The 23,281-nt window shown below is 37.9% G+C and overlaps 2 protein-coding genes across 4 annotated transcripts in view; one reads left to right on the top strand and one right to left on the bottom strand.

Annotated features, from left to right (window-relative positions):
- LOC139135549 (translation initiation factor eIF2 assembly protein-like) overlaps positions 1–7,838 on the bottom strand; it is a 36,893-nt gene extending 29,055 nt beyond the window's left edge. The window contains exons 1-4 of one of the 2 annotated variants that reach the window (XM_070702991.1): positions 7,435–7,838; positions 7,198–7,269; positions 3,013–3,040; positions 1,443–1,475 (exon numbers count right to left, since the gene is read on the bottom strand). In XM_070702991.1, coding sequence (XP_070559092.1) covers positions 1,443–1,475; positions 3,013–3,040; positions 7,198–7,269; positions 7,435–7,508 — 207 coding nt within the window. In that variant the 5' untranslated portion in view covers positions 7,509–7,838. Of the gene's footprint in view, positions 1–652; positions 913–1,442; positions 1,476–3,012; positions 3,041–7,197; positions 7,270–7,434 lie in introns of those variants that run through there. The other variant, XM_070702990.1, reaches the window with a different exon arrangement.
- On the top strand, positions 6,898–23,130 carry LOC139135545 (vezatin-like). 2 transcript variants are annotated; one of them, XM_070702985.1, is made up of 13 exons: positions 6,898–7,078; positions 9,864–9,998; positions 10,557–10,634; positions 12,018–12,163; positions 12,911–13,207; positions 13,565–13,808; positions 14,200–14,289; positions 15,215–15,314; positions 15,965–16,193; positions 19,097–19,275; positions 20,083–20,201; positions 20,708–20,785; positions 21,368–23,130. In XM_070702985.1, the coding sequence occupies exons 1-13, from the start codon at positions 6,995–6,997 to the stop codon at positions 22,292–22,294; spliced, it is 2,706 nt and encodes a 901-aa protein (XP_070559086.1). In that variant the 5' UTR covers positions 6,898–6,994; the 3' UTR covers positions 22,295–23,130. The 2 variants fall into 2 exon arrangements, with proteins under 2 accessions (XP_070559086.1, XP_070559087.1); XM_070702986.1 differs by lacking the exon at positions 6,898–7,078 and adding an exon at positions 8,075–8,258.
- The last annotated feature ends 151 nt before the right edge of the window (positions 23,131–23,281 follow it).

Genomic DNA, 23,281 nt, shown 5'->3' with positions numbered 1-23,281 from the left:
GTGATAATTATCGTTTTTATCCGATATATCCTAGAACAAATTTTTTCACCAAGGCCCGATTTTCTAAACTTCAGCTAATTTCTAAACTTAGAACGCTATTTAGAAAGTGATAATTATCGTTTTTATCCGATATATCCTTGGAAGAAATTTTTCACCCAAGGCCCGACTTTCTAAACTTCAGCTAATTTCTAAACTTAGAACGCTATTTAGAAAGTGATAATTATCGTTTTTATCCGATATATCCTAGAACAAATTTTTTCACCCAAGGCCCGATTTTCTAAACTTCAGCTAATTTCTAAACTTAGAACGCTATTTAGAAAGTGATAATTATCGTTTTTATCCGATATATCCTTGGAAGAAATTTTTCCACCAAGGCCCGACTTTCTAAACTTCAGCTAATTTCTAAACTTAGAACGCTATTTAGAAAGTGATAATTATCGTTTTTATCCGATATATCCTGGAAAAATGTTTTCACCCGAGGCCGACTTTCTAAATTTCAGCTAATTTCTAAATTTAGAACGCTATTTAGAAAGCGATAATTATCGTTTCTGGCTAAACTTTCTAAGTTTAGATTTAGATTTAGACAATTCTAATTTAGCTTTCTAAACTTCCAGCTAAACTTTCTAAAAACGATAAAAACACAATTCCGCACCTTAATGTGTATTTCCCGCAACGCTGACATCACTGGTTCATCTACATTTGAGGCGGGAGGACGAAGTTCTCCCGTACGAGTCAGTGTTGACTGTCGGGTATCAGGCCCGGGATTTAGTTCTACATCCCCAGAGAGCTGGATCAGTCGGCTTACATACGGAGTTTTCGTTGCTGGAAGACACATGGCTGAAGTACTTGGATGAAATTGAATGCTCAGTAGACTGGGACTTGTGTCGCATGTTGACCCAGTGAAGTACCAATGCGAACTGAAATTTCCACAATTGTATAGGCCTAATATGTGCATGCACTTGACACCTCCAATTTCAGACAATAGTAGCACATCTGATGTAATTTTGCCTGTAGCGATCAGCCAATCATAGAGCGAATCAATGCCAAACACAATGCCAAAACTGCATAATGATATGCAACTACATACCAAGGTACAGCAGGCTAATCGGAATGCAAGATCGTTCACCGCGCTCCACTTCGAAAATGGCGTGTAGTTGTGAATGGCAATCCCTTTCCAACTTTTTGGATGAATAAAACAGCCGATAGCAACCCTCCATGCAGAAATGTCGACACCCATCACTTTCCAAGTATATTCACATGTACGAAGCAACGATGTTTGATCGTCTGGCACTAAAGTCTGATGGCAAAATTTCAAAACTTTCTGGAGCGACACAATGCGCGTAGCGGCTGTTCCTGTGACGTAATCTGACTCAATGAATGTTAAGTAAAACATCTATGAATACACTTTTTCAAAGTCAAGAGGGATAGCTATGATTACTTACCCTGGCCTCTCTTTCATTGTTCTCACCGACATTCTGAAATAAAGAAAGTTTAGCTCAGACTATTGATAAATTACTTTAAACTATGAACTATCTTTTATCATCACCCTTGGTTATACATAACAATACTTGTCAGGAATTATGTACAGTGCACGACAGGAAATTCATTGTTATGGAGGTAATACGCATTGAAACAGAATGTGCAAAAACACATGCAGGTTTACCAGTAAGGGGTAACGGTAAAAGCACTGTTAAAGGTATACTGTCACTTGTTCCAATCTTGCCACAGTTACCATGGAAAGAGAAAATCGAACCAAACACAGATTTTAATCAGGTGGCCGCTTTTTAAACACAGCGCCATCACATGGGCATTTTGAATACCAAGGAACGCCCCTTTGACCATATATGGGCATATTTAGATTACAGGTGCAGCGTTTCCGTTACAATTTCAAAACTTGCGTACGATTTTACGCAACTGAGTTTTTATTTGCGTAAAATGTATTCAAAATGCGTACGGTAGGAATCAGTATCTGAAGTGAGCTGGGCAGTCTTTTCTGTAGAACTTGGGGGTTTCCTGTAATGCGCATGCTCTATTAACAAAAAACAACAACCTGGGGGGCTTCAAGGTGTAGCTGAACGTTTGCCATGCCGTGATGCATGTCCCGTATATGATCGTTGAGCAGCCCAATGAGTTCATGTTCAAAGAAAATACCTTCTGACTACGAAATTAGTGTTTCCAAAGGGCTAACAAAAAGCAGATACTGTTCAAAGTCCAGCGGGACCTCTCAAGAATGCAACCCGACAGAGTCTAAATGGTCACCCGTAAACACTTTCCAAATAACATGCGACGTAATGACCATTAACTGTATTGTGTTACCAACAACGTAGACTCGATCGATTCTTGAATTTTTTGCATCTGTGGTGCCATTGTCTGTACAGAACTGATTGACATGACGTTTTGTGATGATGAAATACAATGTTGCATAAAGGGCTGCGGTCTGCGTAAGTCTAAAATGTTGCAATATCATGATAAATGTCACTTGCAAGCAGGTGCATATGTTCTATTTTTGTCCTGCATTGAACCACGTTCAGGCAATGTAGTGCGGGCCAAGTACGTCGTGTCATTGGGCGGCATTTCTCAATGCGTATTTGTTTACGCAGTCATGATTTTTTTTGCGTATTTCCGAACAATTTTGCGTAAAATACGCAGGATTTTGCGTTAACGGAAACACTGCAGGTGACTGTATACCTATAAACCCACTAGTTGTTATATACAAGAACTGAAATCATTCATACATCACTTTTTTCTTCATAAATGAGAATTCACAATGAATGTTTATGATTAGATGAAGGATTTTCTCAAACTGGTCCAAATTTTGATGAAAGAGCGTGATATGAAAATGTTGGTTATCATTCTGTCTGAGCATTGGTGAGTAAAGTTTTCATGTTTTAACTTATATGCTGACATTTGTGAAATTAGATACCAGTTGATTGCCTTTAACTTTCTCAACTTTTCATGGAAAGACTTGTGTGCACAGTATGATAACCATGGCAACATAGTAGCGTTTCTTACCTCATCATCACTGGAATCATCAGTGTCACTGTAAAGAAAGCAGAAAAAAAGTTCCAAAGTGTGGAATGTGTGCACCAGTCCCTTCCTCACATGGAGGGACTGACTGGTTCTACAGGTTCATTGAAAACACATTCTTTTAATGATGGAGGCAGGTTCAGCAGGAATAGCCTCAATATCTCCATGTGTCTCTTAATTTAACAAGCAAACATCAAAGGTAATATGTATGGCACATTCATTTTGATGTTATGCCATAAATGATATATTAGTACACAAAGGCTTTGGCCAAAGAGACCTAAACTTCTTTTCTTAATTCATCACATCTCTTGCAAATATTTTCTAAAATGCTATTTGTTTAGAATTTCCTTTGATACCATTTATTAAATGATTTTGTTCTTCATGAAGTGAACATTTACAAAGAAATGTTGTTACAAAGTGGTGATACGAACAAGCTGTTTCAAGTTGGCAATGCTCTTGCTGGACAATAATCAGCATTAGGGACTTCAAAAATCACCTAAGGAAATCATCAAACATTCTGTGAAAGCTTGATACAATGTGATGGTGGTGACTGTTTGGTAACTTCTTGTGTACATATAAATGTGTGTATATATATATATATATATATATATATATATATATATATATATATATATATCTGTGTTCGCGCTGCCCATTCGCCATGTTCGCAAATGCGAATTCAAATCGGAAGTGGCGAACAAAAATCGATCCTAATTTGCCACAGTGGCGAAAGTGATTTTTGTTTAAAAAATTCCGCAAAAAAAGCAAAATCGTGGGTTTTTGTCAATCTTTTGTTGATCTGCGCTTCTCTTTCGGCGATTCGCGAAAAAACCATATCCACTTCCGTATTGTTCTCTCCGGCGTACGCAATTGCCATCGAGCAAAGTCTCGCGAGAGATTTGACGTTAATATGTATAGTGCACAGGGACGCGTTATTTTCCCAGCTGTGTCATGCGCACGCTGCAACTTCTTGCGAATTTGGGTACTATGAATAGTTGTACACACACTCTTACTCATAAGAAATCCAAGGGTGGACACCGAACTAGACCGTTTGGGAAAATCTACATTGTAACGGGTTATATGCCAACAAAACCAATAGTTATGGCCATTTCTTACGTCAAATAAATAATTTTTCCGGTAACATTACCAAATAGTGCGTTTGTCATTTGAAACGGAGTGTAATTTCGCTGTTTGAACGAAGGGAAAACTGCTCTGTATGCAAATTACAGGTCGCGATGTCGCAACAGATTTCTCGAGTGCTGATTGGCTATGAAGTGCCAGCTTTCCTATGACGTAAGTATGTGCAAATACAAACATTGTAAATGACGTCCCAGTGTTTCAATCCGGAAGTGTGGATCTCGCACAGTTTTCGACTGTTTCATGGCATTAAAGTAAGACATATGCGTACAACTAATTAAACCTAGTGCCTGTCTAACAATATGCGAAGTGTGGAATATCTTTTGGGTCATTTTTTCATATTTCAGTGATTTTTACTAAGGTTCGAGCTCGAGTCGTACGTGGTAACGTACAGACCGTACGCGTTCCGATGAACCACGCGCCACCTGTCCAATGACAGTATCTGTTTGAAATGATTGACGTACAGAGCAGTTTTCTTTCAGGTGTCCGGTTTGTGTCCACCCTTGGTGTTTTATATAATAACAGTGGCAAAGCACTTAATCTTGAAAATACTATTTTTATAATCAGAAGGAAATATAAATATTCATTAATAATTGATATGTTATTGTGAACAAGCAAACACGGAAAACAAATGTTGTAAAAGATCGAGTCATAATGTTCAAAAATGGGTACTCATAGTACCAACATTCGTCATTCGAAAGATAACGCGTCCCTGTGGTATAGTGTACAGCATGCACATAAATGACTATCGCGAGAATTGAAAATATAGGCAGACGCAATTGAGCCCTAGTCTCGCGATAAATTTGACGTCATTTTGTCTAGTGTACAGTAAGCAAAGTGAACACTCGCGAGAATTGAAACTTTTGCTAAAGCAGACATACGCATTTAAATCGCGGTCACAACTTTCGGTGTTGAAATTTATTTGCATCGCGGTCTAGACGTTCCGTTTTGAGCATTTTAATCGCGGTCTTATTTTAATGGCGGTCGATTTGCATCGCGGTCCTCATGGTTCCGTATTGATGTTATTTACATGTAAATTGCCATCCCAATGACGCATTCCGTGTTGCTGTCGATTTGCATCGCGGTCTCGACGTTCCGTGTTGTTGTTCATTAGAGGTTAAACCTAATTACGTGTACGTCTGAAGGCACACAGTGGCGTACGCGTATCCGTGCTCAGTTGTGATTTTTTTGGTTGATTTTGCAGTATTGTTTTTTTCAGAAACATAAGAAATTAGTCTAAGTTTTAAGAAACAATTAATTTCTCTACACGAAGACTATTCAAGCTTGTGTCCTCGCGTAAAATTTACCGATTTCTGTAATACAGTTACTTATGTGGTTTAAGGAAATCTTTGTGACAGCTTCAGATAAAAAATTGAATTAGACGACAACATTTCATTTATGTCAGGAAATCATAGCACGTACGTCTTGTACTGGTGAACTCTACAGAATTTTCTGATATCAAAGATGCTTGATCTAAGAATCTAAGAATTACTTTACGTAATTATGACTACACGTAGAAGTGTCGTTTGATGACGTTCCGAACGTCAGTGCCACATGTACGCGACGTCTTGTATAACGTGACAAAGACGCTACGTGTACTGATTGAACGTAATTACGTGTAACAAACTTCTATTTTAATCGCAGTCCGAACATTCAGTGTTGCTGTCATGCTGTTGATTTGCATCGCGAGCTCAACCTTGCGTGTTGCAGTTCACTTTAATCGTGGTCTCAACGTCCCGCGTTGCTGTCGATTTGCATCGCGGTCCAGAATCATGTAATTCGCAGTGTTACAATGAAGGCAATTGGATACAAGGTTGATGTGTTGATAGTTTATTCTTGTGCATGCAACCGACACTGGAGATAATAGCACTATAGAAAGCTCTGTTTTCGTAAAAATGTGTGGCTAATAAAATTTGTCTGTGGCTAATAAAATTTGAAACTATTCGCCACAGTGGCTAACAGCTTTCCAAACCCAGCGCTAACACAGTATACATATATATAAACAAATTACTGCAATCCTCAGATAGAAGTGAAAGGATTACTAGCTTGACACTAACATTATATGATTGGGACGTGCTACACTAACCACATGCAATTGTGTATACTTCGATATATATATATATATATATATATATATATATATATATATATATATATATATATATATATATATATATATATATATATATATATATATATATATATATATACACATTTATATATATATTTATAGATTTATAGCGAGCGCAGCGAGAGCGGCCGAAAGCGAGCATTAAGACTAATGCGTGTACAAGAAATTTAGAATGGAATCTCTATATACCTACGAGTTTGAAAAGAGAGCACAGTTCCATGGAGGCGGCCATTTTGAATACTTTTACACGGATTGCGTGAAATTAAAGATATCATCTACCACAAAAACTACTCGACAATGTGTATTGCCGACAAAAGAATCTCTCTGTTCCAAAGAAAGTGTGAAATTTGTTTCAAAATGACTATTTTCGTTCACTTTTGAAGGCCCGGATCGGTCATCACTAGGCGCCGCCATTTTGAAACAAGCCTACTCTCGCGAGAACGAACGGTAAACTCACGCGAGAATTAAAAATAGTGTGCTGAGAGCTAGCTACCGACGGGAATATCAAGTACGCGTTTTACATTAGACTGCCTCTGTTCCCGCCCCTGTTTAATATAATAAACTGATCGGAATCATATAATTTACCAGTTTTAAATAATTTTCGTTAGTGAACTTGGCATTTCCGAGTTAAATTGCTATAAACGTTATTCTAGAAAACAATTGACAACAATTAAACCTCAACGAGTCAATGGCTAAGTTATGAATCATGCATCAAACACAGAAATGAGCATGCTATTGCCTGAAAACATCAATGACGATATACTACGCTGCGCTCGCTCTCAGGTCAGACCTGTTACATATTATACATGTGTGTGTGTGTGTGTGTTCACTTAATACATGTGTGTATGTGTGTTCACTTACATGTATTACAGAAATAAAGTCCTGATTTGTATGTTATTTACCTTTGAGGTAATACAAGACTGCCATCTGACATCAAATAGTCATGAAAATCTTTTGGACAGGGTAAAACTTTGCTGTGGAAAGAAAAACACTGTATTAGTAGGAATGAAAACTTCTTAATTTCTGAGACTACATTAAATCGTTTAGATTCGGTATCTATTTTCGTTCATCCATGGATTCGGTAAGAAAATGCAAAAGATGAGTGTAACTGAGCCAAACTTTATGTAATCGTGACCTACCTCTTTATGCTCACATGTTTGAATTGTGGATACCATGCCGAAAACATGCAGTTTAGTACGTGTTGTTTCTTCATTTTCTCTCATTTATCTACTTACTGAAAGAAGAGAAACGACGAAGAACCACGGCAGCTGTCTCAGAAACCGAATGTGAATCCCGACCCAATAATGTTGGACAAGAGCTCGATCTAATTTTAGTAATATCGCGTCGTGATTTTTGTCTGAAAGTTTAGCTTCACTTATTATTGAACTACAGTCCTGATACACAGATGAGAAGAAGTGATATTGGCGTGTCAAAGAACAACTAAGAAATGTTTAGTCTGATGTAAGATATAGTCGATATTGCAACACGGCTTTTCGCCGATAGGGCGCAGCCATTTTGAATGTTTTACTGCACGTTAGAATATAGTTAGCATTGGAATCAGTTTCAAATACACAACTTCAACGAATCTGGTTCTAGTGCTCTCTTTAACTTTGGTGTCGGTAAAGGAATAACTTTTGAATTATTTTGCTCAATCAGCATGCTTATACGATCAATTGAAATTTTAATCTATATTATTTAACGTGATGTGATGCTGAAACGGTTTTCAACTTGTTCAGCTGCACCGAGGAACTGAAAATTTTATTTGCGACATGTGCCGTTAAAGAGTAATTGCCGAGTTCAGTACACATGGTGATGGAGAAGGCCGGGATGGAGATAGAGTCAAACGTCAAAGTGATATCCCGGCCACAACAAGCACCGCTCGCGCCGTGAAGTTTATATATCCTAAATAATGGAAGCGTCGGACGAGTTCGATGCAGAATTTGATGACGATGTCGTGTTTGAGGTACTGGAATATTTTCAGCATAACAATACATTGTGGATGTCTGGCGACGAACGCCACGATAGTTTTTCCACCAATGCCACCGTGCCGTACCGGCCCATGGGTACTGACAGTTTCTGAAATGAATATCGCCAGGTATCACATGTTCAATAACAGAAATACCCATTCCTTTTCTGAATGACATGATAAATTGTTAAAACCATATTAAAATTGTCATTTTTGATAGAAGCAGGTACACATGCTATTGCTACACCAGATCCAGGGGACTGTGACTGTATCAATGGAAGTGAAGCTAGAAGCAGGGAGTCTCTGCTTCTCTCTCATGCTGTAGCTTCTTCTTTGCGAAGTGTTTGTAACAGTGTTTATGTTTGACAATATCCGGGCAAAGATGCTGTCCTCTGGTTTGGCACAGGGCAGGACCTATACCACCGGTGCCAGGAGTTAATGCCTGTGTACATGCATAGAGAGAAGGCATGTGCATAGACAACTCCAGGCACATGTGGCCTTTTCCATGAATACATAGAGTATTGCTATGCATTTTGCAGATGCAATTAACATTCAGCTTCATGCATGCAAATGCAATGGAGTGAAATGTTTGATCCTCAGCTATGCTGCCTCTACTGCAAAGATTGGACACTGCTCCTTCTTGCGCAATTTCCATCATGCAGCTGAATATCTCCAAAGGAAGTGTCTGGCCTTTGTAGTAGACAAACTGCCCTTTTATGCAAGGAAAGGGTATGCAAATAGAGCTGTTCACAGATGAGGTCTTTCTTACCTTATTAATATGCAAAAATAAACGTATTATTTGTCTGCATATTTAGATTACACTTTGGAAATAACACATGAAAGAATGACAAAAATGAAATCTGGTAGGTAACTGCAGGTAGTGTTACAATGAATACTGAAAAAACATATTTACGGCTCAAAGTACAAGCTGCAACAACAGTCACGCATGCAACGGTGACAAAAGTTGTCCCTATTCTATTGCAAACTGCAGTGCCTGATGTCACGTGCGTGCAGCTATATTTAGTAACAAACTGTAACCCTGAACATTGCTATTGCATTCCATTTATTTGTGTCTAGTGCTTTAACCTGTTCACCGCTGATTCCCTGTAAACAGGTCCATATACACGCCATTGATAACAATGGGTTTGGGTGAAACCATCCATGGTGGTTAAAGGGTTAAGGGATGAACAGCCCTTCCTGTGTAGGGATTTGATACATTGCCATGTGTCAGGAGAAGGCTGTTCACCATTTCAATATGAATACCCTTTAAAGAGTGGTGTTGGATAGGAAACTGAACTATTATGAGCAGTTGAGTTTGAGAATAATATATGAAAAAAAGGGGATATGTATTGCAACTTCTTAGAACTGAAATTCCAATGCGTTTTTCCAATCCAAAGGGCTTGGTGAGGTGATGGGTTTTATGCAAAACAAAATTCAAAAACTTGGTTTTAAACTATCATACCTTACTTAGGAACAATTAAAACATCTTGAAGTTCCTGCTTTTAAGATGACTGTCTGCCCAGACTTCTATCATAATGATTTCAAGATTAACTCTTGACATTTCTCTAAATAATATTTTTCCTGTCATATTTAATCCATCAGAATTCACCGCTGTATCAACACCTACAAGAAGTTGGCCATCTAGACTTCGAAACTTCCCCAATGCCATCATCAAGACCTCATCCAGAAAACAAACCGATGAATACTGCGTCTAACACCTGGCTTGATGTCATGATGGTCAGCATTTTAATGCTATTTTATTCAACCCGACAAGTCTCCAGTCTTCCCTTTAATAATTTAATAGAAGCATTAATTATGACATGCCTCACTTTGGATGCCTTTCCAGGAAATTGAATTAAATTGCGGAAATCCAGGCAATATGTTGACCTTGTACAACATGTTGCCCATGAGTACTTCGGCTGACGAAACAGAAGTTTTTTCCTGACTTGCCAAGAAAATGTGTTCTTTACATATCCAATGTTTTATTGCAATCTCTCATCTGCCTGAATGCATTATCAGATAACTTGTTCAGTGAATTTAGTAATATTGACTTTCACGTGAGCTCGAGATAGACAGATAGCTAGAGCGATAGATAGATAGATAGATAGATAGGTTTCTAATCAATCGTTACTTTGAACCCCGGTCATTCCTCCCTGGACTTTGAAAACTAAGAAACCTGATAGTGCTACAATGTTACAAAATTGGTGAAGTAATCAATCATACACATCCTGTTTTTATGTATGAGTGTACTGATTACATCCTTATTAAACAAAAGCCAATTATCTCTGATTTTAGATTACCGCAGTGGCACTGAAAGAGAAGGTAATCGGTTGGCATGGAGACCATCATGGAATTATGATTGAGGAAGAAGTGGTTAGTGCCAATCTACTGTGCTTCAGTTTCCATGTGAATGAACATTTCAGCTGATTGGTAATAGGTGTAAAGGTTTAGAATTGGAACCGTTACGGTGTTTTGCTTTGAAGTATAAATCAAGCATTTTGAAATATCAACCCCACAAATGTATGTTTCATCTTGCACAACTATCAACTGATTGTCATAACATTTTGCAATCTTCAGAGCAGAAATTAGCAATTATGTCAATCTGAGAAGATGCGTGCTGGAGGAACAAAGTTGGCGCACGCTATCATTTGGGTGTATTCCTTGACATTATTTCAAAGGCAGATACTTTATCTGTCAGTATGATGTAAGGTATCCAAAATTGGTCACCTTTACAAGTCATAACTCTTGAGCATTTTTCATTAAAGGAAAGCCACTGTATGAACATAAAAATTAACCTGAAATATGTTGTAGGCTGTCCATAAATAATCAGAATTCAGCAATAACATTGGATTGTGTAGAATGCATTCATTTGAGAATCTTTAAGAGGACAGCAGAATTCTGTTGCTCTTTCAATGTATGTCCACAAAAAATTCTTTCAGTGGCATCATTCGATCAGCATGTCTGACATTGTTGGGGAGCTGAAACATAAGAAATGTGTTAAAGCTCTCTATACAAAATCATAGATATATGTTGATGTCAGTTGGCTGAACATGTCTGCGATATCTGATTATAAAGTATTTGAATTATTAATGAACTTGATCTTAGCTCAACTGTGAAGTGGAAAGGTTTTGCATTACATTGCTCCATTGTGTAATAATGTGTCGAGTTTTGCTGGAGTGGTTACCGTAATAAGGCACACCTGAAGAACGTTCGACCCATCTTCCTCTCATTGAGTTAATTAATATTTGTGTAAAGATGTTTTTCTGATGGGTAAGTACAAACATACCACATAGGATAGTGATGAATAAGTTCAAACATACCCTTAGGATTGTGATGAATAAGTGCACAGTACCCCCAGGGATAGTGATGAATAAGTGCAAACATACCCCCTAGGATAGTGATGAATAAGTGCAAACATACCCCTAGGAGAATAATAAAAATTAGTACAAGCATACCCCCTCGAATGGTGATAAATAAGTACAAGCATACCCCCTAGGATAATGTTGAATTATAGTGTAGCTTGGTGTGGGCCAAGTGTTATCCAGTCTTGCCATTAGAGACTTTGTATTATTCCCCCCATGTTTTTATCAGGTCCCAGAAAAATAAACCAAATTGTGTTGGGTTGGAGTTACTCTTCCATTTCCTCATGAATGAAGAAAATATTATTTAGCAATATTGTATTATATCATAATTCCATCATGTCTGTATGTGTAACATTTATGATCTAATTTGCCACCTTGTTTCCTCATTCTGCAGAATTTGCAGTTTTTGACCAGTTACACGAGGGATTTATGTGAGAGTAAATTGCTCTTGCCAAGCGACAGGGAATTCCTGGACACCTATGGTCCCAGTCTGTTTCATCAGAAGTCAACAAGTTTAAAAAGCCACATCAATTTCATCAAGTAAGGTTTTATATTCATACAATCAGTTTGTCAGTGATTTGCTATTCTCATTCGATTCTTCCTGAGAGAAATTTATGTATGCAGTTCCCTCAAGTGACTGATTTTTTATCAAGTCTTAATTCTCTCTATCATTCATCTCATGATAAACACATCCAATTGACTTTGTCGTGTCTTTGGTGTCTTTGCCCATTTCGTGGAAAACTAGGTATTGATTAAAGTTCCATAAATCATAATGGTGTGTGGTTGGCCACCAGATTTTATCTGGCTTCATACTCAGAGTGTGGGCAGTGAAAAGCTCAATTCATTCAATATCGAACTTTGATCATTTCCAACAAGATAATAAATATGCTTTCAGAAAGATTACGTGATACCTAATAGTTAAAGTTTGCAGGTGAAAAAGTGATGGAAGTTTTTTCTTCACAAAATGTAGCTGTGCTAGAAAATAGCAGGGTTATCATAATATTTTGGATCAGCTGCAAAACATAATTTGTAACATGAACTGTTGGCACTGAACTGCACCTCTGTGCATAACACAAGTTTATTTCAGTGAGACAAGAGACAGACCCAGTTCTGCCAAAATGTCCTCACCCTAATGTGCTGCAGTTATTGGATTTTGCAATGTTAGGCAATTCTTCTCTCCAATACATTTTTCCCCGTGCTTTGCAAAAGAAATTAAACTGATCTCTTGCATGTCGTCAGGAGGAGTTTTCATCCTTAATTTTATGCCGTCTTCATTTCTCTCCTCAGGATTGTCACTGTTGCCGTTCTTTTACTTGCTTGCATCATCGGCATCATAGTGCAAGTTAATGATGGCTGTACACATACTAGTGTGCTGACATTGGCACTGGTTGCCATGCTTTTGTTGATCTGTCTCTCAGTTGAGGCAAAGAAGGCAGGTCACATATTCAAACTGAAACACATGCACAGTGACAACATTCAGAGTTTACGCCAGTTTCTGGAGATGAGCCAGACATTTGCCACCATTCATAAAAAGTCGGTTAGACTTATTCAAGAATCAGAGCTCATAGCAAGGGGCTTCTTGATGTAAGTATATCAAGTTATCATATTAATTGTCATCAACATAAATGTGTAGATAATCGATGTTTTCATAAATGTATATGCACATCTACCATTTTGATAGAAATGGTGTTTTTAGAAGGTAAAATTTTACAATTTGATAGAGGGTCCAGAGTCAAACATGACATTACTGTTAGCGTCCAGTTTCCACCAGAGTTAATTACAGAAGTATATTTGCTAAGATGATGCTTCCATCGTTAATTAACCTGTTTACCCCCAATTCCCTGTAATCAGATCTGCACTAACCACTGAAAGCAATGGGTTTTGGCCTAGAACCTGGCAGGTTAAGTGTTAAAGGAAAGCACTCTCTCTTATCTTTGACAGGATCAGTCCAAAGACGCCAATTGCACGACTGGAACAGAGTCGTCTACAGGGAACTCACAGACAGTGTCCACTGCTTCGTAGAACCGTCTTCCACACAGCCAGAAATCTGATACTTGCCCTGAAAGAAGCAGCTTCTACATTACTTGAGAGTTTTCCACTCAGTGTAGAAATTGACAACATTGGCAACTATGTGTCTTCCATTCCTGCTGAAGATCTGGGGCCGTGTTTCACACCACTGCAAAAGGTACCTGGTCATGTTGGTGTATATTACGGAACTGTGGGGGACGGCATTCATATCCAGCCACTTTACCTGCAGAGCTGAATATTGATGACCTACATGTATGTTTGATGGTGTAGCAAATTGAAAGGTTAACAAGTTAACAGGCACTGTGCAAGAGATATTTTGAAAACAGTACGATCCTAAACTGGTTGAATTGTAGACACTGACTGTAGGAAACATTGCTTTGTCATAATCATCTTGTTGAGTAAAACTGTACATGTTTGACTATGATTACTGTGCAGGCAATAAGTATGAAATAATCAGGCAGAATATGGGGAAATAATTCATAGCATGCTAGATAACAATTTGCAATGTCATAAAATAAATGACACGTTTATCCTCTGCATTTCATCAGCAAGGTTTGCCTGTCAAGGATGACAACCCCGATGCAAATGATTCGGTTATCTCTGAAGCAACAGACAACTATTCACTAGCAGCCCTGAAGGTAATTGTTCACTGCACTGATCATGCTGTATATTCAATGTTGACAGATGCAATGGTTGACTTACCTGAGTTACTGTGGATGGATAGAGCCTCCACTGCAAACTGACGACAAATACATGCTTTTCAATGAATTATTAAAGGGACAAAGTCGGCCATTTTTCATGAATTTTGTTAATGCAAGACTACTTATATTGTTTGACGTGTTGAAAGATAATGAATATGGGTGACCATGCATATATTCGACCCCAGTTTTAGACACGACACATGAAACCATCGCAAAAATGAATGAATGGTCATGACCATTAATTAATTTTCGCTATGGTTTTATTTATCGTCTCTAAAACCGGGGTCGAATATATGCATGGTCACCCATTTATTCAGGATCTTTCCACATGTCAAACAATATAAGTAGTATCTCATATCAAACAAAAGTCATGAAAAATGGCCGACTTTGTCCCTTTAAAATTTAGAAAAAGTGTAAGATGTCTTCTTGCTATTGCAATCTCCTCTTCTCTTTCTCAAGTCTAAATTCAAAGGTAGTATGCACCTCAAAAGTGAAAGATTTAAACTTTTGCTCAAACTTTCCTCAAAGAATATTTCAATCATTCTCTTTCAAAATCAAGAATAAAAATCTTGGATCACCGTGCAAATTTTGATACCAGGAAACAAATAACTCAAGATTTACCGATATTTAAAATTCAAAATGGCCACCATCCCTTTGTTAACTCTATGGAGAAAAATACAATTTTCGAATTTCGAAAAACAGCCAGTGAAATTCACCGTCCCTCTGGGGGGACTGTGATGAAATCAATGACCATCATCATATTCCACACATTTCTATTTACGAGTTTTCAGTCATTCTTTCTCAAGACCTTTGCCACGTAACTGTAGTCACTGTAACCAGTTTCATTGGAATTATTCACCAGGCCATGTCAAATCTTCTCAGTGATCAGAGGTCGGAGTTCATCAGAAGGTTGGCACTGTGTTTCTGCACTGAGGCATATGGTGATGTTATGCATTGGACAGGTACATGGATTTTATTGCTGATTTCGCTTTCTTTGGACCTCTAGTGATAATTGTAGCGCCGTTTGTTGTGGAGATATTTCCTTCTATAGTGAATGAAGCATATTATAAATAAATAAATCTTTAATGAATGAAGCATATTATAATCAAATAAATAGATAAATAAATAAATAAATAATACAAATTTATTTGAAGATATTTCCTTCCATAACAGAGAAGCACATTAAAAATAAATAAATAAATAAATAAATAAATAAAATCATTTTGGAGATATTTCCTCTTACGAATGAAGCATATTATAAATAAATAAATAAATTTTGTTTGGAGATATTTCTTTCTTTAATGCTTTGAGCATATTATAAAAAAACAAATGAATTAATAAATAAGTAAATAATTATTCATGGGAATTGTTTTTCTTTATTTTTAGTAATTGTACAAGATTATTACATTATGTTTTCTTTAGAGAATTACCGTTCAGTAATTTAAATCTTGTGTGTACCGCAAAATCACAGAATGTACTGGTATGTAGCTTAAGATATTCTCAAGATATCAACATTTTCTCTTCAACACATTGCCATGCAGATTATAGTAACCGCTGGGTTTGATGCAAGTCTGAAAATTAAGATTTTGTTCTTGAAATTGCTCTATTTCAGAATCAGATCTTTTCAAAAGTTTCCGTAAACTGATATGTGAACCCAGTACAGTCACCGAGAGTAATCTAGCAGCCTTGCAGAAAAGCTACAACTTCCATCGAGTTGGTATTTTTGAAAAAGACGACAAGAGAGGCAATGTCACCGACATACGAGAGCCCAGTCTACCGACATGCGGAGTTATAACTGCAGTTCACAGCATTGAGATGCATCTACAGGCAGCTTTGAAAAGGTATAGAAGAAAGTAGTGTTTATGTAGTTTTAACGTTCTTGATTTCTTGCCATCATGAGAGAAGACTGTTTAGTGAGCTACATGTAGATCTAGCGGTTTTTGCACTGTACTTTGGTGTAATTATAGTGCTTTTGACAGATAAGTTGGTCTTGCATATTTGAAATTTGGATGAAAAGCATATATTGGTAATGACAGTCTTTTTGTAACATCATCTAAGCATATTTTTATTAAAAACAGTCGAATATTTGACCTTGCACATATATGCAGATCCCCCTGCATCAATAAAAATCAGTGATATTTTAGCAAAGTTTCCATTTCCATTGGCATACAAATTTTAAGTCGTGAAGGTCAATATTATATATATTATTGCCTGAATACATGGGTTTATGTGCCCGAGAGCAGGTGACAATTTGCCTGACGCCAAGAGGGCAAATTGTCTCCTGCTGCGAGGGTACATAAACCCATGTATTCAGGCAATAATATTTTTATTACATGCCTCTTCACAGTTAATGCTAAATGACATTTAATTACATGCGGGTTATTTTGAAACAATTATACCATTATCGACCAGCATCAAACAGATTTTAACGGAAGTCAAAATAGCAGTGCGCGCATAGATATTTTACATCTTGCGTTAATCGTCTACTTTGACGTCGAAAATGTCGAAGGGCTTCACTGGACCGGGTAACCATGGAAACCGGTCAGTAGATCGTTCATAGGCTCGCTAACTCCCCGGATGTTCCTATTCAAATCAATGCATTGATTTGTACTCATATTGAGGCATGTAATAATGTTTGTCATTCACATCCTTGTAATGTAAGATAGAAAGAACAGTTGCATTCTAAATCTATTGGGCATACAGCATTCCACAGTGCAGTGGCACGTTCTTGCCTCTTGTGCAAGTGATGAAGCACATGAGTTTGGGAAGTGTCCTCTCAGAGTTCTAGACTGAAAGATTCAGCTGTGTTCATGCACTTCGGTGCTCTGCAACCTCCAACCCGTAGTGTACAGAGGTCGCAGAACAGTGGAATGCGGGCCAGGGTGAATGTTTTATTCAACATCAAGTTCCAAATGGTAGTGAAATGTCTGATTCCAAGTATCCAGCCCTGAAACCATCCTGTTATCTCACTGTTTTGCACAAATCATCCATGATTTCAAGATGAAACATATGAAATACGCCACAAAGAAAAGAAAACATCACATCAGGGCCAAAGTGCAGCAGCTCGGAAGGTCATCTCTTATTGGTGGATTGTACATGTAATTATTTACAGCCAGTTAAGGGGTCTGAAACTAAGGCCATGGTGCAGCTGATTGGCTGTTTGAAATTGAATCAATCATGACTGAGCTGTTCAGCCAACTATTAAGCTAAAAGGTTCTTGGAAGCTGCATGTCCCAGTGACTGTAACTTGAAAATGCCCATTGCATGTACCTGGAATTGAAAAATACATGTACTTCTGATAGTCCAAGCTGGTATTTATTGAACACTGCCTCATACATATTAGACCCAAACTTCTGTAATGGAGCAGCATACAGTGTAAACAGTGACCCGCTTAACTCTGATTGTCTGTCATTACATGTGGCTCTCAATTTTCTCATCAGTGTATTCATTTCAGCAACAGGAACCCTATTTTTAAGATTACATATGCTGAGTAGGTGCTATCAGGAAATTAGACCAGGCAGATGAAGGTCATTTGAAAGTGGGACATGCATCAAGCGTTCCAGCACATTGAAACTGAAATCTTCAAATTCACTCCGCCAGAATGAGTTCTTTTCAAGTAGGTGTGCAATTAAAGGATAGATATGCAGTTTGTGTGAAGTCAGTATCGCAAAGCATGGTGGTTACATACTTGTTTTGTCTGGACATCAGCTTTAGAAGTCTTAATCCTTTCAACGTACAGCAGGATATAGCCACAATTTTCCAATTTCATGAGATATGCGGCGTATTTGGGGCGGTTACTTTTTCAAATCCCACCACTGGCAGTGTGAAACCCTTTCAATGTTTTTTTTTCATATCTGAAGCTGCTACGTGCCTCATGGAAACTGTGTCATTTGATACTTCTAAGTGTACCATACACTTCATCTGTATCTAATGTTAAGCAACCTTGCATTATTAAAACATATGCACGGCAAACAAATTTCTCTGTGATTTACCACAAACCTGTGTTCCTTCAATAATGGAAAATCTCAAAGTGGGAAAATCTGAAGGTGAATATATTTCTGGTTTGAACTACGGCTAAACAAGATAAATTGTCTAAAGGGGCTGGGACGGTGTTGGTTTAAACCAGTGACTGCTTCTTGAGCGGATAATTTCAAAAACTAAGATAGTTGAGTGTAGCAAATGTATGTAGTTTCTGTTGCGTAACCATGGGTCATATCGCAAATTGGCGATTGATATGAAAATAGATAATAATCACCGTCCCAGTTGCTCTGGCTTGATAAGCAGAACACTCAAGCCACCTTATAAAAACTTCATCAATGCTCCGTGGCATCTGCCTTAAATTTTATCAAACATTCAATAGAATATTACCATGACAGTGTGATTGAGACACACATGCAGAATGATGTGGCGGTACAGGCAGATGGATGAGTAGAAAAGGACACTTCATCCTTAGTGGTTTTTATCCTAGCCTGGACCCCTTACACGTAATAATCCTAGCCTGGCCCCCCCTAAAGCCCCTTAAGCTAATGCTCTGTGACATCTACCAGTACATGCTGATGAGTCCACTGTTTATAATCCTTGCTCTTGTATCGAATCTGTTTCAGAAACCAACAAAACAGCCATGAGACAGCATTTACTAACTGTCACATTCTTTTCTAGCCATAGCAACCCTCCTCTTGAAAATTAGTGTTGAGAAAATCACAAAGTACAGAGATGTTTCTTCAACGTTTAATTCCATCAAAAGGTCCAGAGAACTACAAGAGAGACTAGAGTCATACAAGGATATTGATGCCATTAAAACAGATGAAGAGAACTTGTCAGCTGATCTCACACAACTCCTTAGAGATCTGGATGCCTGCAGGGAATGCTGGGAAGAAGGATCAAGTAGACTGCAAAGATTGCTGGGAAGCTCATCTGATCAAGGTCTCTTTGACAAATATATACAGGAAAAAAATCACCATCATGTGAAGTTTAGGTTGTGTCAAAACAATAATTACTTGCTGTGATGGTAAATGTACCTTAAGGTTCCATTTTATATAAGTAGTGTGTGTAATGGGTTTAACAACTGTATCAATTTCTTGCCCATAAGTTTCTGAGAAGTACGTAGCACGACTAGACATTAAGAGGCTGTATGTATGGCTCTTGGTAAACAAACAAAAGTTGCAGGGCATTTGTTCTATCTTACCAATCTCCAAGTTTTAGTGGGTTATTGTTCAAGTCCATTGATAAGATAGATCCTACACTAAAACTATCACCTATCTTTAGTACTGACTGACTGAGGAAGCAAGTAAGATATTGAACAAACTGTGATGAAGAAAGTCAATCCAAACACTGGTATGTCATTTTGTGATTGTATGTGAGATTGGAATGAAGTCATTCATTGAGGGTGGTTAGACTGTGCTCCAAGTCTGTGGACATATTAGTATCAAAACATGTGATAAATTGAAAGGCTAAACAGCAGCAGATTGACGCGCTTGTGGTAGACTGTTGCATAGATTGTGGGGTGAATGCCTTCGCCAGTCAGTAACTCAGCTGCCGAGAAAAGCCTGGCGACTAGAGGATGGTACATGTATGCATTTTGTGCAACAGGACCCTCTAAGTTTCTAGAATATTATATTACATCTATGGAGAAGCTATACACGCTTGAAAACATGTTCAATTATTTTTTTGAAAAGTAGGACATTTGAAAAAACAATTGTACTTAAACACGTTTATCGTTCAAATGAACAGACCCAGCATCAAGCCAAGCCAGGGATTCCAGTGAGTTAGACACTGCTGATGGAACTCTGGACAGAGAACCAATTCCTCTCTTTGGTTTACCAGAACCTGAAATAGAGTTTGATGATCAGGTAAGTGCTTGATTGTGACATGGACTTACAGCGCTAGAAAATTTTGTTGCAGAGTATTTTCCTAGTGCTCTACAACTGCATGTTTTATTAACCTTGTAGTTCTAATCAACAATCCCTGTAATTCTACTACTTTTTTTAAAATTTGTATAAGGCTGCAGTGTCAGTAATCAGAACAGTGTCCTCACACTCCCTGCTGTGAAATTTATTTTTGTTCTTCTACCTTATTTCAAAAAAAAAAGACTCCAAATCAACAATCCTGAACAACTTGTTGTCCAGTGAAGTTAAGTTGATTCGTATCCACACGTCAGAACAGGGCAATAATTCACTTGTGTACTGGAGAAGTGAATATGCAAATTCACCAGCAATGTGAAAATGTTTTTGGGGCCGAAGGTCAGACAACTGGCTTTGATCAACCTGAAATCTGCTTGTTAACAACAAATCACAGAATTTGCCTTAGGCTTGAAGTTACACGGTACACATTTCCCTTTTTGCAATTTTTATCACAGATATTTGAAGCGTATACAGATCCAAATGAAGCTGATGAAACTGACTGGGACTATGAACCATTGACAGTCGAAGAAAAGGTAAGCAAAATACACGGAGATTGATTCATTTGACTGACCTTGGTCGTGAATTGATGTCAGGATTGAAGAATTGTTGACAAACTTACTTAGCAGTCAAAACACTGAAGGTGATTTCTTTGCAAAATGACTGCAATTCTCATTGTTCAGATAAAGTACATGTATTGATCCCCAAGAATTCCTGAGGGTCAATGGATAAATTCAGCAACAGAATATTGAGTAGCATTTATATCAATGATCACTCAGTATCGCGTCGTTGTGGGAAAACTTATCCATGATTCATTTCCACTCTCTATCATTATGTTTAAAAATGAAAGACAGACATTTTTGATGCTGGACACTAGAGGGCGCCCTACATCTCAATTTGTGGACTGGTGCACAAACTGCTGGTATAAAATGCTCAATTCACAAAACATGAGTTCTTTAGCACTGAAAGATTACTTGTAGAACACAACTACTTCAAGCACAGAAATTATGGAAATAAAACCATGTGTTTGCTAAATGATGAACGATTTCTCTTTGAAATGTCAAACATACCAAAGAAAAAGAATAATCAAAATCTCCTCGTTTTTCATCTTGTCTCAGGAGCAAAGGAAAAAACAAAGAGAAGAATCTGTTCGAATGTTGAAGGAGCTGAGAAACGTTCTCGCTGTTCGAACATCAGAAAGAGAGAGACTGAAACAAAAGAAGTTGGCAGAGAAAATGGGAACCCAGAATCCAGGTAGCGATGGTGAGTCTGAGGTAACTCACGACGATGGGAAAGAAGGTAAAGATTTTGATATATCTGCATGTGACGACAAAAATAGCGGCTCTTTGATAAAACAGGAGACAAATTTTCAGCGCACAGATGTTGATGAGCCAATGTGCGAGCGAGAGATAAACTCAGCCGCGACTGCACCCTTGTCAGAACCAAATCAAAGTGATATGTCTGTGTTAGGACAAGAAAGTGAAAAGGAGCTTGACAAGGGAATGGTTAGTCGGGAATCTGTGGCGGAAAAATCTGTGTGTGTTGGGTTAACGAAGGATTCCACAGATGGACACCCAGAACGGGTCACAGACATGCAGCAAGATGGACCCGGTGACATGCAGCTAGATGAGGTCTCAGATGTGATGCTGCAAGGGGCCGAAGCCGAGCAGCTAGACGGGATCTCTGCAGACATACAATCAGAAGGGATCACAGATGTACAGCCAGAAGGGATCACAGACATACAATCAGAAGGGATCACAGACATACAGTCAGAAGGGGTGTCAGACATGCAGCTGGCAGGCAGTTCCAATGTGCAGTCTGACTGTGACACCACTGACAGCAGTGAGAGCAATGAACCAGCTCCGCTGCCTTTAGTCATCGACAGAGACAGACTGATGGCTAAACTGGCTAAGAATTCCACCGGCTTCAACTTTGCCAGTGGTATAGCTGCGCAGGCCGTAGCTAGATCACGCAATCTGAACCTGTGTGTACAGACATTCGGTGACAGCGATGATGAAGTTGAAGAGGAATTCTTAGAAGGATGATGAGTGAATTTGAATTGTACAGATTACACAATATACAGGAAACTCCTGTTATTTTACTCATGTCATGAAATTAATTATGTGTGGCTGAATTTGTCAACGTGTTGGCGATTTTTGTAAAAAAAAATGAAGAAAGACTCAACTGGAAGACAAGAATTATAGAAACCATGAAATCATCGTTGTATACTGGCAAATATCAAGACAGTCACAAGATTTTTAGCTGCAAAGCATTCTGCTTTTACGAAGTGGAGGTCAGCTTATTTTGCCGACATTGACATAATAGTTCAAGCAGAGCTTGTCGTGTTTCACAGATGTACATATGTCACACGTGAGAAGATCTTTTTCAGTCATTATATGTGTACATGTAAAATTCATCTTACCAGTATTTATTAAAATTGGAGACTTCTACTATCACAGGAACTCCCTGCACTACAGATAAAACCACTGCTTGTCAAGTGACTGTGTTAAAACGTTTAAAATTGCATTTACAGGGTTCAATAAATGGTTGTCATGAATCTTTTAACAGGGAAAAATACTTTGATCCCTGTTCTCAGTTTTTCTGTTGCTATTATTTTGGTCCCCAAACTCATGACAAAATAGTAAATTATTTATGCTCATGTTTTTATACATATGTATTTTTTTATTGACTGCTTAATGCCTCTAATCTTGCTTTCAGAAAGATGTTTTCATATTTAAGAAATGTCGTGACATGTGTATATTGTGTATTCCAGAACTCCTATTCACTGCCAATGTGTGTACTCTCAATTATCTGTTTCAATTACTGCTACCTACTTTGAATGCCAAAATGATAAATGACTGAATAAATTCCTATAATTGAATTCCCCACTCTTTATATATAAATATGTCTACTTTTCTTGATTATTTACATATCATCACTAAATGCTTTTAATAGTTATATTAGTAATTTCCAGTATTTTGTTTTGAGATTCCAGCTTTCACTCACAGAAAAAACAGGCTTTGACGTATCAT

This window comes from Ptychodera flava, chromosome 6 (assembly GCF_041260155.1).
Source record: "Ptychodera flava strain L36383 chromosome 6, AS_Pfla_20210202, whole genome shotgun sequence".
Taxonomy (NCBI): Eukaryota; Metazoa; Hemichordata; class Enteropneusta; family Ptychoderidae; genus Ptychodera; species Ptychodera flava.
The sequence above is the reverse complement of the archived record's forward strand: the minus strand, read 5'-3'. Positions and strand labels throughout refer to the sequence as shown.